At 37.3% G+C, this 17,573-nt stretch overlaps 1 protein-coding gene across 1 annotated transcript in view; it reads right to left on the bottom strand.

Moving 5' to 3' along the window:
• The window catches only part of nyap2a (neuronal tyrosine-phosphorylated phosphoinositide-3-kinase adaptor 2a), a 74,986-nt gene that overhangs the window by 32,977 nt on the left and 24,436 nt on the right, over positions 1–17,573 (bottom strand). The window contains exon 3 of the mRNA XM_036558536.1: positions 6,081–6,394. Within this exon, the coding sequence (XP_036414429.1) occupies positions 6,081–6,394 (314 nt within the window). The remainder of the gene's footprint in view (positions 1–6,080; positions 6,395–17,573) is intronic.

The following is a 17,573-nucleotide window of genomic DNA, read 5'->3' on the forward strand; positions in this document are numbered from 1 at the left end:
TCTAAACAAAATACAATAAAATAAACGTATAATATAAAATGTGATGTATATCACACAAAAAGTGCCAAAATGTTTTCACAAGCCACATATGTTTTCTTAATATTCAATTCTGCAAATAAACTTTAATTGTGGATTAAAATTTGCAGAGGTGTGTTCTCTGTAGAAGATGTGTAAACTATTTTCACTTTGAAAAATCTACAAAACATGTCATCTAACCAGGGGCACCCAGATTTTTGCATATGACTACATCATCATGTTGCCCACACCTAAGTAAGCCAGAGATGAGGAGAAAACAGGCAAGGGAAGATGAAAAAAGATAATAGGAGAGGGTACAGTAGAGGCATGCACAGAATGAGTGAGAGATGGATGGATGGAGCAGTTGAAATGGAATGGAGAGACAAAAGGAGAAGGAAAATGGGAGAGAATGATCGATAGATTATGAGAAAAAGAAAGAAATAGAAAGCAATGATAATGAACGTAGAAGATAGTGGCTGGTTTGGTTGAGGGAAGAAGATATGAATGGGTAAATGGAATAGTAAAGCATAGGGAGGAGAGATAAGTGGTGTGGGTAGCAGAGGGTTAAGGCAATGAGGATGAGAGAGAGAGAGAGAGAGAGAGAGAGAGAGAGAATGATTCTCTGTTGAATCCTCCTTGAGAAGGATAAGACATTGCCCTCTGCGCACAAGTGAAAATGCCAGAGAGCCCAAGGCAGAGCAAGTCAGATGCAATCAGATTGATTCAGTCTGTCTCTGGAACGTTCACACACACACATACACACCATCAAGTGTAAATATCCTCACAAATAATCTCTGTACAAAGGTCACTGTGCGCTACAAAAATGCCCATATTTCATAATTCCTCTCCAATTCCTGCTGCTGAATTGCCTCTAAAAAGCACAAGGCAGAAGATCAGGCAGGTGGCTCTATATGGAGCTAATTCCATACAGCCTTGTCTCTAGGCTCTATAAGAGCTTCTCTGCTCCAAAGCTAATAAAGCTAAGAGATTACAGGATTGAGAAGATATGGAGCAGGATGAAAGAAGAATAAAGGCTGGGGATATATCTGTATTGCTGAACGTATGTGCAACAGAAGGAGCTTGAAAAACTGCATCAAAATGTGTTTCCTTCGCTGTTTATATTAAAAAAAAACAAACTACCAATCATCTGAAAGCATCTATTTACGTATCCCAACCCCAAATGAATTTGTGCAACTTGCGACATTGTGACAACTACTTGAAATGAGAAAGTTGACTGCAAAGTTGAATATTCCAACCACTGTGAGCCCATACATTGCCCTTTGCTTTGCACATTTCTTAAAGGCATTACTGAGAACTGCAATTGATGAGGGGGACTGACACATTGCAGGTGTTACAAGGGAACTCCTCCTGAGGCAAAGAGCAATATTGATAATTGATGACACACTGCCAGTTGTGAGTTCAAGTCTTGCTTGGCGTGAACTCCTAGGACGCAGTCGTGGTCTGGAGGTTCGGGTACCAGCCTTGTAACTGGAAGGTTGCCTATTCAATCCCATTCAAGCTCACAGGTCACTGTCTTCACATTATTTGCAAACATTCCAGAATAAAGTATTTTTTTTCTAACTTCAATCCTCTTTGTGTGGAATGCACATAGGACCTTGCCAATATTTGGGTTCATAAATCATTGACTATTCAGGTTGATATTGCCGAAAACTATATTTTTAAGTTGCATATTTTGTACTATTATGAACAGCCATATGAGATTACAATGAATTCTAATATGAGAAGACTAGGTGCACTGTAAAATGTAAGTAACCTGGTTTCCTTACAATTTAGACTTCATTGAACTTCTTAGAACAATAATATGCATTTTTTCTTCTGTTAATTTATTATTTGAAGTTCAATGAACTTAATATTTTAAGGCAACCAGGTTACTTAAAGTTAAAATATGTTATCTCTTTTATAGTGTAATTTGGAAGGTTTTTTAGTTGTTTCATAAAGACTTGATTCAGAGACTAATAATTTAGCAGTAGCAAATCAGCTAAAATTAGTCATATTGGAGAATTCAATTTAATTTTTGACCACCACATTATTTGAGCTGATATTGTCAGAAATCAGAGTTTTTACCCCTTAAATCAGCATTGTCACAAAATGTCAATATTAGTTGGGCTCTGGAAGTACACTCACTGGCCACTTTATTACTACTTAGCTACTTTGTATCTTTATAAATTTTATCAGGTCCACTTACCACATAGGTGTACTCTGTAGTTACAATTACAGATTACAATAACAGTTTGTTATGTTGTCCTGCATTGTTTGTTAGTCCCCCTTTACCCCGTTCATCATGGTCCCACTTTAGTCCCAGGATGTGCATGAAATAAAGCAGTGCTTCATGGAAGGTTTATCTAGACTAAAAAAGCTTTGGGATGTTGTTCAAAAGTACTTCTTGAAAAAAATAAACATGTTAAAGTACAATTGAAACATTTTGGACAGCTGATTCATTTATTATCTCATTATTTTATATTGATGTGTACTTTTAATGATGTATTAAAAATACATGTATTTTTAATAATTCTATTGCCTACTGTTATTGTTGCTCCAGTACTATCTTGTCAAGTTTTATTTGTCACTTTGGGTGATCATGGGCTGGCACGGGTCAGTTTTAAACTAAATTTTGTTAAGCTTGGGTCAGTTTCAGATTTGAAAATGTGGTTCGGGTAGGGTTCACACTCAAAACTTGATGTTGTTCAAGTCGGGTTAGGCTTAGACAGAAAATTCTCAGGCTTTATTTGGGTTTAGACCAAAATTCCAGGTCCGATTCAAGCTCTACATTTATGGCATTCAGTGGACGCTATTTGAGCAAATGAACATAGCGTTAAGGGTCTTGCCCAATGACTCTTATAGGTATGGCACTGGGTGCTTGCCTGGGCAGAGTTTTTACCCCAACCATCTAATGATGTATGTTTATAATATGTGGTATGAAGAGACGTGAGATAGGGATCCCTTAGAATAGTGGTCATCAACCCTGATCCTGGAGATCTACTTTCCTGCAGAGTTTACTTCTACCCTGCTTCTAACATGCATCCCTTACCTAGCACTAATACATCTGATCCAGCCAAACAAGGACTTCTGAAGAAGTTAATCAGCTGGAAAAGGTGTGGAAGATTGTAGGTGGGACTTGACTCTACAGGAAGGTAGATCTCCATGACCAAGTTTGGTGACCATTGCCTTAAGGGTATAGTATTTGCCCCCAGTGAGACTGGGACCACTTGTCCCAGCAAAATTGATGCAAGACTGTGAAACTATATTAGGTTAGACAATGTGTATGTGTAACCGAGTGCAAGTGTAGTTGGTGTACGAATGTGGGTGAGAGTAAGGGAAGTTCTTTAAATAGCTTCACTCTCTCTCTCTCTGAATGGAGTCCAGTGAAGCACTAATCCGGTACAGGACACAGCAGATCCACACAAAGTGCTTACAGCACACTTTTACACAGAAACCACCAATAACAGCACACTCAGCAGTCTGCCTGTGTGTGTGTGTGTGTGGTTTTCTATGTAGGTTAGGTGTACAGCAGGGATTCATACATTTACGTGAACTGAGACTGAATTTACATGAAATATATAGATTAACAGTCATGTCACAAAGTCTCTGTGTGTGTGTGAGTGCCTGGTCCATGACCTTGTAGCTGAGATGCTGTTTGTGAGTCATCATCTGTGTTTTGTTCTGATTCCATCTGAAGCTGTCAGCGCCAATACAACATGCTGGCCCATAATGTTGCCCACGGCAACGGCTGCCCCCATTCATAACGACACTGAGGCCAGCAGCCGACCAATCAGAGTCCCCTGAGAGGCTAGAGTGACCAGTCAGAGGAGGACACAAAGCTGATGTCACCTTGTTCTTGGAAAGACATTTCCAATGAAATTTTCAGATGAAATTCCCTTTCTGTGTGTGTGTGTGTGTGTGTGTGTGTGTGTGTGTGTGTGTGTGTGTGTATTGAGAGAGTGCAGGATGTGTGTGTGTGTGTAAACAGGGTTAAGATAAATAGTTTGGGAATGTGTTGAAATGTTAGTGTGTGTACAGTGTAGGATGGAAAGTGTCTTGCCAAATAAAATAGGATAAAAAAAATATTCTCTCTGTTCCTGATAATGTATAGTAGGGCTGACTAATATGAAAACTGTTACCAATACTGATTTTAATGAGTTAAAAGTTCAGATAACTGTTAATAATACCAGTCAATATAATTTGGTCAAAATAAACAGACTCTAACCGTTCTAATATCATGGAAAAACTGAAATTTTCACATCTTTTTCAAATAAAAGAGTTTGATATAGTGTGTAAACATTGTTAGTTTCAAAATCTATTGTCTACTACTCTAAATGAATTAAATTGTGAATTGTGATGTCACAATAAACAACATATTTGTATATATTCACCTATTCGGTCTACAGATGTTTAGCTCCGCTTACTTATGCTGAAGTTATTACATCCCAAGTATTAGAATTTAGTAACAGCAAACAGGCTCAACTCATGTGAAGCTCAAGTAGAAATTAAAATTGACCTTTATTTACGTTGTCATGGGTCATATTAAGCATGATTTATCTTATCGTTCAAAATTCGGACAAAATTCTTGTTTTCTCACAATATACTCTGTTTAAGTGAAATGACTTTGTCTGCCTCTTAAAAGTCCACTAATTGTTGGCTACATCACTGTGCACAAGAGGGCAGGGAAAAATAATATTAATCAACAATATCCCATTTTACCCACTTCTCTGATCATCCCACCTATCACTGAGCACTCAGCTAGCTCAGATACCCTCCTGGATACTGATTTGCACTCATAAATAGTGTTATAGTACAAAAATCACATCAACTTTAACATCAGCTGATTCTGTTGGCTTACTGATATATAAGACATAGAAGTCCTAGTCCATAAAATGCCACCTTAGCCACAAGTCAGTTTGCAAAATTTCTGCTTGGCTACATCTGCCCTGGTCAACTGTAAGTGCTGTTATTGTGAATTCATGCATCTAAAAGCAACAACAGCTCAGTCACAAAGCGACCATGCAAACTCACAGAGCGGGGTCGCTGATTACTGTAGCATGTAAAGATCATCTATCTTCTGTTGCATCATTCACTACGGAGTTCCAAACTGTATCTGTTTGTTTGTTTGGTGCAGGAGGGATAATGGTCTGGGGCTGTTTTTCAGGGTTTGGGCTTGGCCTCTTAGTTCCAGTGAAGGGCATTGTTAATGTGACAGCATACAAAGACATTTTAGACAATTATATGTTTCCAACTTTGTGGCAACAGTTTGGAGAAGGCCATCTTCTATTTCAGCATGACTGTGTACCTGTGCACAAAGCAAAGTCTATAAAGACATGGTTTAATGAGTTTGGTGTGGAGGAACTCCAGAGGCTCTGCTGAGTACTGGAGAGAACTGGAACAGCGATTGCGAGCCAGGCCTTCTCGTCCGACATCAGTGCCCGACCTCACAAATGCTCTTTTGACTGATTGAGCACAAATTCCCACAGACGCACTCCAAAAGCCTTCCCAGACAAGCAGAGGCTGTTTAGCACCAAAAGGTGGGGGGACAATTCTATAGTAATGCCCATGGTTTTGGAATAGTGTGATGGTCAGAGGTCCAAATACTTGAATATATAGTGTATTTATAACTAAATCATAGCAAACATTGTATGCCAGTAATTTCAAACAAAAATAATAGCAATAGGTGAAGTTCTGGATAAGGACACTTTTATAACACTGGTTGTTAATTAAGGTGACATGTTTGAGCTCCTTGTGTTTGAGCATTTCTTAATTTTGCACTTATTTTACACCTCTAGTTTGAGACAACTGTGCGATGATTTAGTTTGCACATTGTTGATTGATGGGTTAAAAGCTTACGTCACTCGTTAGTTACATTAGTCTTGTAGCTCCAATACAAACTTCACACGAAAGAAAAGCTACAGTAGAACTGGAATATCATATAAATTTGTCTTTCTGCTGAACCATCGCTTTAAGATTAATAACTGAATAACGAGCCTGCAGTTCAAGTGTTTGCAATAAATGTAAAGTTGTGACTTTTTCAGCATATCTGTAAAGAATATACTCACCATCGCTCTTGTCTGACTCTTTCCCTCCCTTCCCCGTGGTAAGCGTGGTGTTGACGGTCTCGGAGGAAGTACTTAGTTTGGTGTTGGGGTCTCGTTTGGGTTTGGGTGGAGGCTGTTTGCGCAGGGTGGGACTACCGCCCCCATCTTCCTCGCCCCCTCCCACTGAGTGCAGTGACTGGGAGCGCACAGTGAAGCCTGGACCGCTGGGCGGTGGCAGGCGGTCCTGTGGCGCTGGCATAGTCATAAAACCCATACGGAAGTGTTTACCCGCATACGCCCCACCATCAGCCACACTCGCCACGTCTTCACCCATCCTACAGAGATGTACATACAGAGAGAGAGAGAAAGAGAGAGAGAGAGAGAGAGAGAGAGAGGGGAACAGGTTATAGGCATTTAGAGAGTAGAAATACACTATACATTACAGTCAATTAAGTTGTCATTTGGGGTGCAATAACTATGCAATAAATATAAGTGCTACACTGACCAATGTGTTCTACAGTTAGGATAGGAGTGTCAGCTTTATGTCAGGGCTCTTTACTGAAAGCGCAACATACATGATAATATATTGAGGTCTATTACAAGCTTTAAAAAAATCTAGAATGTCTTTTACAAGAATCAGATGTTCATATTTAATCTTGAACAAACAAAAAATGTTAATTTGAATTATTAGATTATTATTAACATGCTATTAGAATCCCATAGGAGCGCTAGCAGAAATTCTTGTCCTCCAAGAGGAATTTTTTCTCATTTTCTGACATTTATGGCCCAAACTCAAGGCCTAGCTCTGATAGTCATAGTCCGCCATTGGTCTATAGTACTGTGTAATATAATAAATATAATTCTTTCAGTCAAATTTGTGTGTTCAGTACACAAAAATACTCAAATCAGATTAAAATCTGAGATTTGATTGTTGTGAGGTACAAAAATGTGTTTGAGATGCTTAATTAAATAATCCATTTTTTAGTGACTAAATATTATTAAACGATTTAATGTAACTATCTTTTCATAATTAGTCATTTCCTGTCAACTTTCTTAAAGGTATACTTTCTTAAAGGCTTTCTTAGTCATTTTAAAATAATATACACCTCTGTTCACTTTAAACACGTCTAAAAAAAGTTATTTTTGTATGTTTTGCAGCTTCCCGCAAATAAAAATCTACTTAGCTGTAGACCAAAAGCATCAGATCAAAATCATTTGATCCATTTATCTGCAGCAAAATTGGCTTTATTTTATTGAAAAAGTGACTGCAAACCTTTGAATAGTAAACATCCTTAGAGAAAGGAAGAACATGCAACAGTGAGTGAGAGACTGAGATAAGAAAGTACTTTATGTGCACAATGTATGCAAGCTGATTTCAGAAAACTGGAAAATTCTGTGGTGAATTTGTTACAATCCTTAGATGTGTTAGTTGATGTCTGCTGTTGAGTGTAAATGCAATATAGCAGATATTTGGATGTGTGTGTCTGTGGGAAAGAGATAAGAAATGAGTTTCAGAAGCTAAATAACACATTTGTGAAGCCGCTGATAGTCACCATGCAGCAAAAGGCCAGTGGCAGAAGAAATCCAGAAATTCTTCACTTAAAAGGACACTGGTTAAAATAAAAAATGTAACCATCGCTACAGCTGTTGAAAACACACTTCCTCACATCCAGGGATGTTGCTAGGCGGGTTTAAGGGGGGGTTTAGCCCACCCTAAATATTATTTAGCTCTCTCAAATGAATGCACATTAGTTCATATCATCAACAGTATTTTGCATGTATTCTTCATTATTCAACTGCACCACTGTGTCCCCAAAGTCACAATATACTGTGATAGTAGGGTGCAAAGTGGGGGAGGCGATGCTGCTGCTCTAATCCACCATTGCCTCGGCGGGGCTACCAGAGATTGACTAACATAACAATAGGAGACAGCAATACTCTGCTGTTTAGCATTGGGAAAAAAGGGGCTGTGAAATACATGTTTATAGGGTCAACTACAGCAACTATTGCAACTATAGCAAATCATGCAATTACATATTATAGCCATGTGTATTCAAGAGTCACTGCAACCCTTTTCTTTCTTTTGCTTCGCCTTGCCTTGCCGAGACAATCTGTTCTGATGCTTTCACAAACCTGCAACAACGTTATATCATGTGTAATAAACAATACAAAAGCATAAATAGGTGGTAATTTGATGAAATATAGTGAGCAGATATCTATGACCAGATATTTATGACCAGATATTACTATGATAAATTACATCACAATATGCTTTTCTGAGTATATCATAGTTATCATCAGCGCTTACAGAACGTGAAACAAATGTCAACAACAACAACCAGTGTGTAGTAACTATGTAACCCATAACTGAATGAATCACAGCCTATTATGCCATTTTATTGTTTTATTTATTTATTTAAGATTTTTTTTACCATTTGTATAATCTTATTTCTGGCCCATCTTCAATTGTTTATTTTAATTTTGCATTTTGCTCATTCTAACTTGTTCATAAACCTCAAAAAAATCTTGTGATAAATATTGTGAACATGTCTTCAAGTATCATTTTATTTTTGCCATGTAACCTTTTCATTTTAAATTCTCTATATTGCAGAGTAATTGGAATTAATGCACAGTAAATAAAGCCAAAGATTACAGCCAGTGCTATTTTTTTTTCTGTTCAAGTGTTCTAATCCATATGTCTATCCATCCACCCATTAATCTACTCCTCTGTTCACGTTCTTCCTTTCTGTCACACAGTAATACAATTCTGAGCTTTCTGTCATCTTGAAGACATTCTTTATGGACTGTCCCATCCGAAATTTAGTTAGCTTTGTGTTTCAGTTTACAGACAAAAAAGTGTCAGGATGAACAGAGCGGCTGGTCAGACAAAAGGAAGCCCCTTGAAGTGATGACACTCTCTCTCTTTGTCATACACTCACAACTGTCTCTCTGAGGAAAACTAATCATGCTATAGGACAGACAGGATTTACTATAGTCTCAGGAGAAAATCACTCAAACACGCCCACATCTACACCCACATACACATGCACACACAAACTAATCAAGTTGGTAGGTGTGTCACCTAATAAAAGATGAGAGAGATGTCATATCAGTCTCAACCCATCTCTGTCTGTTTATCTCTATATCCCTTCTCCTTAATTTCTCTCTTATTTTGATTCTGTGTAGAGATGTGCAGTAGGCCTGGGTGATTTCTAAAATAATTATAATTGTGATGTTTTCAGGTTAAAAAGTCATGATTATCCATTATAACCCCCCCCACACACACCCCCTGTCTCTCCAACCAATACAAGCTACTTCCAAAGCCATGCCCACATACTTTACATGTTAAAAACAAGTTGTTTTCCATCGTTATAGCAGAGTAACTCTGGTGTTTAGCTATAGATGTCTTTCAAAACCGATGTAGTATTTTCACAGTTTTCAAAATTCAACTTAGTCACTGGGACACAAGCTGTGAGGAAAATACTGCAAATTTTACTCAGACAGCAAATCACATGCAGCAGAGACAGTGGAGAATTTACTCTAACAGCTTTTAAAGCATCCACAATAACCCAATGTTTTAACAGTAAAAGTGAATAAAACTTTGTTTATATATTCTTTAATATTATTTGTTACCTTTTTCTAATCCTGTTTCCTGGCTGTAGACAGAGACTAGAGGAACGTCCTGTACTTCTACTTAGTTTCAGGTCTAGAGCTAGCTTCTCTAGGGTAAAACAAAGTCACTTAAGCTTGGTTGTTTTACTACAGCGAGTCACACTGAAGCAAGCTGAAGTTATAAAGGATGTAATTTTTTTCGGTTCCATGCACTCAATCTAATCTTTTAAAGTAAAATAAGTAAAAAGGGAGGAGCTGTGGAGTAGATAAAGCTAGCATCACTAGCAGGCAGCTTCTTGACAAACATCTCTCTCTCTCTGGGAAAAAAAAAGTCTTAGTATTCAGGCATAAGCCCACACACTAAAATGATCCCCAATTTCCCAACATACTTAGCAAGCTATTTAATGGTAAATTAGTCCTCTCTAGTTCTCTCTCAGTTCTCTTTCCCAACACGGTGATTACTGCCTTCTATGCGTCGCCATTGGGTTACTAATCATTGACAATATCCAGTTACATCAGTCTATCGCCAAAGCCTGCACGGGCACTCAATTACTCAGTTAATCATTCGAGATGCCAGTATTTGAATACTGAAATCACTAATCGACAATTCATTACATTTCATCACTAAAAGATGCAGTTATATACAGACAGGCATTTCAGTGAAACACCAATTTTTTTTTATTTAACAGGGCTGTAAAATGTGACAGTATTGCTTATATTTGCTAGTAAGTGAGTATATCACAGAGCATGAGTGCATTGTCAAAAACTTGGACGTGACTGTGAAGGCTGTGAAAGATAACATGGTTTTATCTCTATAGGCTAACCACAGCCGATTTTCTGTCAAACTTAATGTTGGCACACCATGCGCTGAGGTAAAAAAAAGACTTGTAAGAAGAAGACGAGCGTTCAATGGCATCTAACGATTTTAGTTTGGTTCGCTTCTTAGCTCTTCTGAGGAAGCAGCCTCTGTTACTCATCCAACAGGAAAACCAACCAATTTCTGTTGGTTATGTTTGAATAATGTTAATCAAACAAATGTATTCTTCTGAATACTGTTAAATTAGAGCAAGACCACAGCTCTCATGGAAATAGTAAGCCTACAGCCCTGCATAAATGATGTCTGAAGTGATGCTGTCTGTTTGTTTGTTTTTTTTTGTTTGTTTGTTTTTTTGCTTTTTTTTTCCTTCACGCAGTTAATCCTTGCACGTCTCTCACAAAGTAGATGAAATGCACATCTTTAGTCTAAAGACTCTATTGATTTGATATACAGAAAAAGCTGGATCGGATATAAAATAAATACATTTGCAGGAAATAAAGAATGACTCCAATCTGATTCTGTAACAAATCTAGCCTGAAATATCACAGAATTGTTAACACCTATGATATTAACACCTACCCAACTACTTTTGTGTTTTGTTGGTTTTTATTTCTCTTTTCTCATCTAAAATAAAGTTAATCTGCAAATGCCTTTAGATAGAACAGTTATTGTTAAAATATGTAATATGTTATAAATAGATAAAGTATAGCTGGTTTAGTGTAGAATAAATCAAAAATTAATATCAGCCATGCACATCACCTCACCTCAGAACACAACAAACAGCACCGCTTTCCACGTGGACATTGAAGGTGCTGTCTAAGCAAAGGTGCTGGAGTTCCCACCAACATCATGTGAGCATTTTAAATTATCAGATAATAAGAAAAATGCTCAGTGCTATCGGTAAATATTATAAAACATGGTAACCTTTCTTGTCCCTTTTGCGTACAATATGTCTAGACCTTTCAAAGCAAACTGACATTTTTTACTACTTCCCTGCACTGTAAAATTACAATAATGTAGGGGTTCTTCTTTTTCTATATTTACATGGAGCCATATAGTAGTATAAGGCAAGGTTTATGTGTCACCAGTTGACAGCTGGGCGTTTGCTTTTTTTTCTTCCCCTTTTTGTGTTTTTTCTTTTTTTTTTCAGGTCTATATATTTAAAAAGACAGTTTGTATATACAGCAAACTCTTGGAGATCTGTACATTTTGTGAAATGTCAGTAATAAACAAAGTAATAAACAAAACACAAAAAAATGCTCAGTGCGAAATCTGAAATAAGACACTGGTACATCATGGAGGCACAACAAGCTTGATGAATCATCTCATTTACGTAAGTATACCAACTCTGTCAGGTATCTAGATGTTGTCTGCATATGCATTTAAAAGAGCTGTTTTAGCTGTTCTGACCTCAAGGTTGTCGAGCATGGACTGTGGTTGAATCTGTGTGCATGTAAATGCAATGTGGCCAGCTTGGCTATATTCACGGTCTAATGTTACGTGCACTCCAAGCACAACTATCAATATTGTACCCACTTCTCATGTTAAACAAGTTATTTTTAAGCATCTGAAGGTGTATTCAAACTAGCGGTGTCAAAGTTCATGTGTTAATAATGCATTACTGTGATAAATTATTAACAACAATTTTTAAACATGGCATTAACCCATTTTCCCAGTTTGACCACACTGACTGTGCAATGTATGTTGTGTTTCTTTTGCTGGCACTGTGGCTGTGACTCTGAGGCTGGATCCCTCTCTTCAAATACAGCCATTCCATGGCTAGTTCGCTTATGGCTCTCTTGATGTCCAAAGCTAAGAGATTTTTCTTTTCTTTTGCCAAAAGTGGTCGAGTCAAAACACACCACTGATGCGACAATACCATGAACGTGGAAGACTGCACTCTGTGAAACAAACAAAAACAGTTACCTATAGTTAACTACAGTTCCCCTGAGAACAAGACATAAAGAAAGAGAGCCTACAGTCCCAGAAGAGCTGGAACATCTACCCTCTGTTGCTCTCACTCAGAGTTGGTGATGAGCATTGGAAACTGCTTTCACCTTATTTTCTTGTTCACCCTGTCTTCATTTTGTTTCTTGCTCAATTCATATATAAACCCTGCATTCACACAACGAAAATAATGTTACTGAATTATTGAAGGTAATACATACATCCTGATGAAGCTTATTTTTTCCACTCAAATAGCTATAACAAAATGCACTGCTTTTTAAATTGAACAAAAAATTCCGGGATCACAATAAAGCAATTATGACAAGTGCAATTAATCATGATTAATTATTTTAAACACAAAAGAATGAGATTAAATGTGATTAATTATTTTAATCATTTCACATGCCTAATTCAAACACAGGCTTGCAAATGTGAAAGTTGAAGAGCAATTCGCTGCCAGTGAAGGATAGTACACGATTATCACTACTCTTGCAAGAGTGACAAAAGGACACTGGAACATGACAAACAAAAAGATGCTAAACACAAGTTACACATACTAACACAGATTTACAGTGAGATTTGAATGTACAGGCATCTGCGCCAACTGCAGGCAAGTCTGCATGTAAAGAAAATTACACTTAAGGTAAATATAGGTTAATGGACTGTAGTTATTCTCTTACCATCAGCTTGCATGTGTGGCATCCCAGGATGTTTTAATCATGATTATTCCTCTTTCTGTATCTCTCTCTCTTACACACTCAAACTACTCAAACACTCTGCTACTTCAGACGAACAAACAAAACTAACATCATCACATCACATGTGAATGTGTACTATTCCAGGATAGATTTGTTACAGGGTCAGATCAGATTCATTTTTTTTCCATCAAATAGCATATCCACCACAAACTTTTAACCAAATTATAATAAAAAGTGTACTCCCCTCCTCACAAACACAATTGTAATATCAATTGAAAGTTCAGAATTTACCTTTCAACTGGATTTCCCAGCTTGTCCCTTTTGCGTACAATATGTCTAGACCTTTCAAAGCAAACTGACATTTTTTACTACTTCCCTGCACTGTAAAATTACAATAATGTAGGGGTTCTTCTTTTTCTATATTTACATGGAGCCATATAGTAGTATAAGGCAAGGTTTATGTGTCACCAGTTGACAGCTGGGCGTTTGCTTTTTTTTCTTCCCCTTTTTGTGTTTTTTCTTTTTTTTTTCAGGTCTATATATTTAAAAAGACAGTTTGTATATACAGCAAACTCTTGGAGATCTGTACATTTTGTGAAATGTCAGTAATAAACAAAGTAATAAACAAAACACAAAAAAATGCTCAGTGCGAAATCTGAAATAAGACACTGGTACATCATGGAGGCACAACAAGCTTGATGAATCATCTCATTTACGTAAGTATACCAACTCTGTCAGGTATCTAGATGTTGTCTGCATATGCATTTAAAAGAGCTGTTTTAGCTGTTCTGACCTCAAGGTTGTCGAGCATGGACTGTGGTTGAATCTGTGTGCATGTAAATGCAATGTGGCCAGCTTGGCTATATTCACGGTCTAATGTTACGTGCACTCCAAGCACAACTATCAATATTGTACCCACTTCTCATGTTAAACAAGTTATTTTTAAGCATCTGAAGGTGTATTCAAACTAGCGGTGTCAAAGTTCATGTGTTAATAATGCATTACTGTGATAAATTATTAACAACAATTTTTAAACATGGCATTAACCCATTTTCCCAGTTTGACCACACTGACTGTGCAATGTATGTTGTGTTTCTTTTGCTGGCACTGTGGCTGTGACTCTGAGGCTGGATCCCTCTCTTCAAATACAGCCATTCCATGGCTAGTTCGCTTATGGCTCTCTTGATGTCCAAAGCTAAGAGATTTTTCTTTTCTTTTGCCAAAAGTGGTCGAGTCAAAACACACCACTGATGCGACAATACCATGAACGTGGAAGACTGCACTCTGTGAAACAAACAAAAACAGTTACCTATAGTTAACTACAGTTCCCCTGAGAACAAGACATAAAGAAAGAGAGCCTACAGTCCCAGAAGAGCTGGAACATCTACCCTCTGTTGCTCTCACTCAGAGTTGGTGATGAGCATTGGAAACTGCTTTCACCTTATTTTCTTGTTCACCCTGTCTTCATTTTGTTTCTTGCTCAATTCATATATAAACCCTGCATTCACACAACGAAAATAATGTTACTGAATTATTGAAGGTAATACATACATCCTGATGAAGCTTATTTTTTCCACTCAAATAGCTATAACAAAATGCACTGCTTTTTAAATTGAACAAAAAATTCCGGGATCACAATAAAGCAATTATGACAAGTGCAATTAATCATGATTAATTATTTTAAACACAAAAGAATGAGATTAAATGTGATTAATTATTTTAATCATTTCACATGCCTAATTCAAACACAGGCTTGCAAATGTGAAAGTTGAAGAGCAATTCGCTGCCAGTGAAGGATAGTACACGATTATCACTACTCTTGCAAGAGTGACAAAAGGACACTGGAACATGACAAACAAAAAGATGCTAAACACAAGTTACACATACTAACACAGATTTACAGTGAGATTTGAATGTACAGGCATCTGCGCCAACTGCAGGCAAGTCTGCATGTAAAGAAAATTACACTTAAGGTAAATATAGGTTAATGGACTGTAGTTATTCTCTTACCATCAGCTTGCATGTGTGGCATCCCAGGATGTTTTAATCATGATTATTCCTCTTTCTGTATCTCTCTCTCTTACACACTCAAACTACTCAAACACTCTGCTACTTCAGACGAACAAACAAAACTAACATCATCACATCACATGTGAATGTGTACTATTCCAGGATAGATTTGTTACAGGGTCAGATCAGATTCATTTTTTTTCCATCAAATAGCATATCCACCACAAACTTTTAACCAAATTATAATAAAAAGTGTACTCCCCTCCTCACAAACACAATTGTAATATCAATTGAAAGTTCAGAATTTACCTTTCAACTGGATTTCCCAGCTTGTTTTAAAGACTCCCTGTGTTAAAAAATGTGTTTTTCTAAATGTTCCTTCTGGATGCAGTTTTGTATGTTACAAATGAGCTCAAATCTATCACAGCCCAATGTAATAAAATATTCTAATGAGAGGATTATGATGTGAGAGATGGTTTAACTGTGTTGTTAACTGCTAGCTAAAATAAATAATGTTGTTTGTATTTACAACTATGACAGTGTCAAATTGATATTCCAGATCTATCTCATAAACATCTGTCAAATGTGGCGTAGGGCTTTCCTAGCAGCTGTTAGCAGTATCTTAGCATGCTGGAACTTCACACACCGTCCTTGTTAGCACCAGAGGCTAATATTAGCTCAGTGAGCAGGCCAAAAATTAGCTTCACAAAACAGGTTCAATTCTGGCTAACTGCAGCTCCGTTGACACAACTGTTGAGGATAAAGACTTGAATCTGAGGCAGTGAATTGTTTTTAGTGAATAGCTGATTAAAACAGTGCCACGCACCACAACACAGGTTCGATATCCACAAGTTTAGAAAGACTCAAATCTGAGTGGGTGTAGCTGAGTGACTGGTCTAACCTGTTCTGTTGTATATTGACCCAAGTTATTAGCCTGCTAAGCTAGTGCCAGCATAATCAGCTCTACTTTAGCTAATTGCCTTAGCACGGTTTAACATTTATCAACAGTCATTCAACTTATTGTTTAACGTTTAGTGAGTGATGACTTGAAGATCTTTTCTGATTTCTATTTTCTGATTATTAATGTTATGGCAGAAGGTTATTTCTATCTCCTGTGCTCTGTCTCATGTCTTAGGTCTGATTAAACATAGATGGCTGTATTCCCCATGCACTCAATGTAAAAAGTACTGTGTCCCTAGTGGTGAATGGAAGGGGTGGGGTTTGGAAACTGGGAGGCAAGGGGGCATTTGCAATTTGTATATTTGTGCATATTTAAAGATCCTCACACTCTTAACGAGTGTTAAGGTTTAGGGATGCTCCTGTTCTATTTTTAGTAGTTTCCTGAGCAATAAAACACAAAAATAATGAACAATTTGTTATTCAACTTTGATTTTTTGTGGTTTAAATAATGACTTTGGAGATACTTGAGAAACAATTCTATGAGCTATGAGAACAATTCAACAAAATGCAAAATGAGGCATTTCACAGTTAACAACCTGGACCAAACCCATCACTGAGATTAAAGAGGGCACTCAGAGTTCATTTCAGAAATAAAGGCAATTTGTCAGTGTGTCTCACCCTACTTAATACACTACATTACTTCCACGTGGAAGGTGTTACAGTTCTTTATGGTATTATGTGTTCTAATCTTTTAACAGTAGTCACTGGCAGACAGTTAAACAGGATTAGAAAAAGAGGGCAATTATTTGAAAGTTCTCAGGCTGTCGTTGAATAGCGCTCATACTGGTCAGACAGATTAAGAGAAAGCATACAGTCATACAGTGTGTGCACCTGTGCCTGTGGATTGTGCTCTACTAAATTTTAAAACCTTGTGTGCTGTCTACAGCTTTTGTAACACAGCAGCTAAGACCGAAACACTGGCTTGAAGTAATGAGTGTTCCGTGTATGGAGTTCTGCGCAAAAAAATCCCACTTTCAAGTTTTGAGAAAAGTGTCTTTCTTTTGGTAGCTGATGAAGTACTTTGAGGTATTTGGCACTTACAGTAAATGAAGTGAATAATTCACTTAACAGTGCAAACACTCTACCAACACTCAACAGTATTTTCTACATGATGTGTACTGAATCACTGAATTTCTATTAATGGTATGTCACAGTAAAAAGCATAGTCCCTGTCTTGACAGTAATGTTGTTCTTGATCTAATGTAATCACGATACAATGAAAACAAAACAAACAAGGCAAAATTAATAATTAATGAGTAAAAATGCTGAAGTCTGAGCCAGAGGTTTGAAAATGCAGACCTGTTGGCATCTATGCTCTGGAGGAGTTAATGCACAGCCTTTCTACTGCTGCCATATAAATGACTGGCAGTTAGCTTAATGAAAATGAAAGCCATAATTATCATTTAGAATCTGATGAGCCATCTCAGTCACTCTGTCTCCGCTGTCATCTGCTCTACATCGAAGGTGTGC

Source organism: Colossoma macropomum, unplaced genomic scaffold, assembly GCF_904425465.1.
Source record: "Colossoma macropomum unplaced genomic scaffold, Colossoma_macropomum, whole genome shotgun sequence".
NCBI classification, from domain to species: domain Eukaryota; kingdom Metazoa; phylum Chordata; class Actinopteri; order Characiformes; family Serrasalmidae; genus Colossoma; species Colossoma macropomum.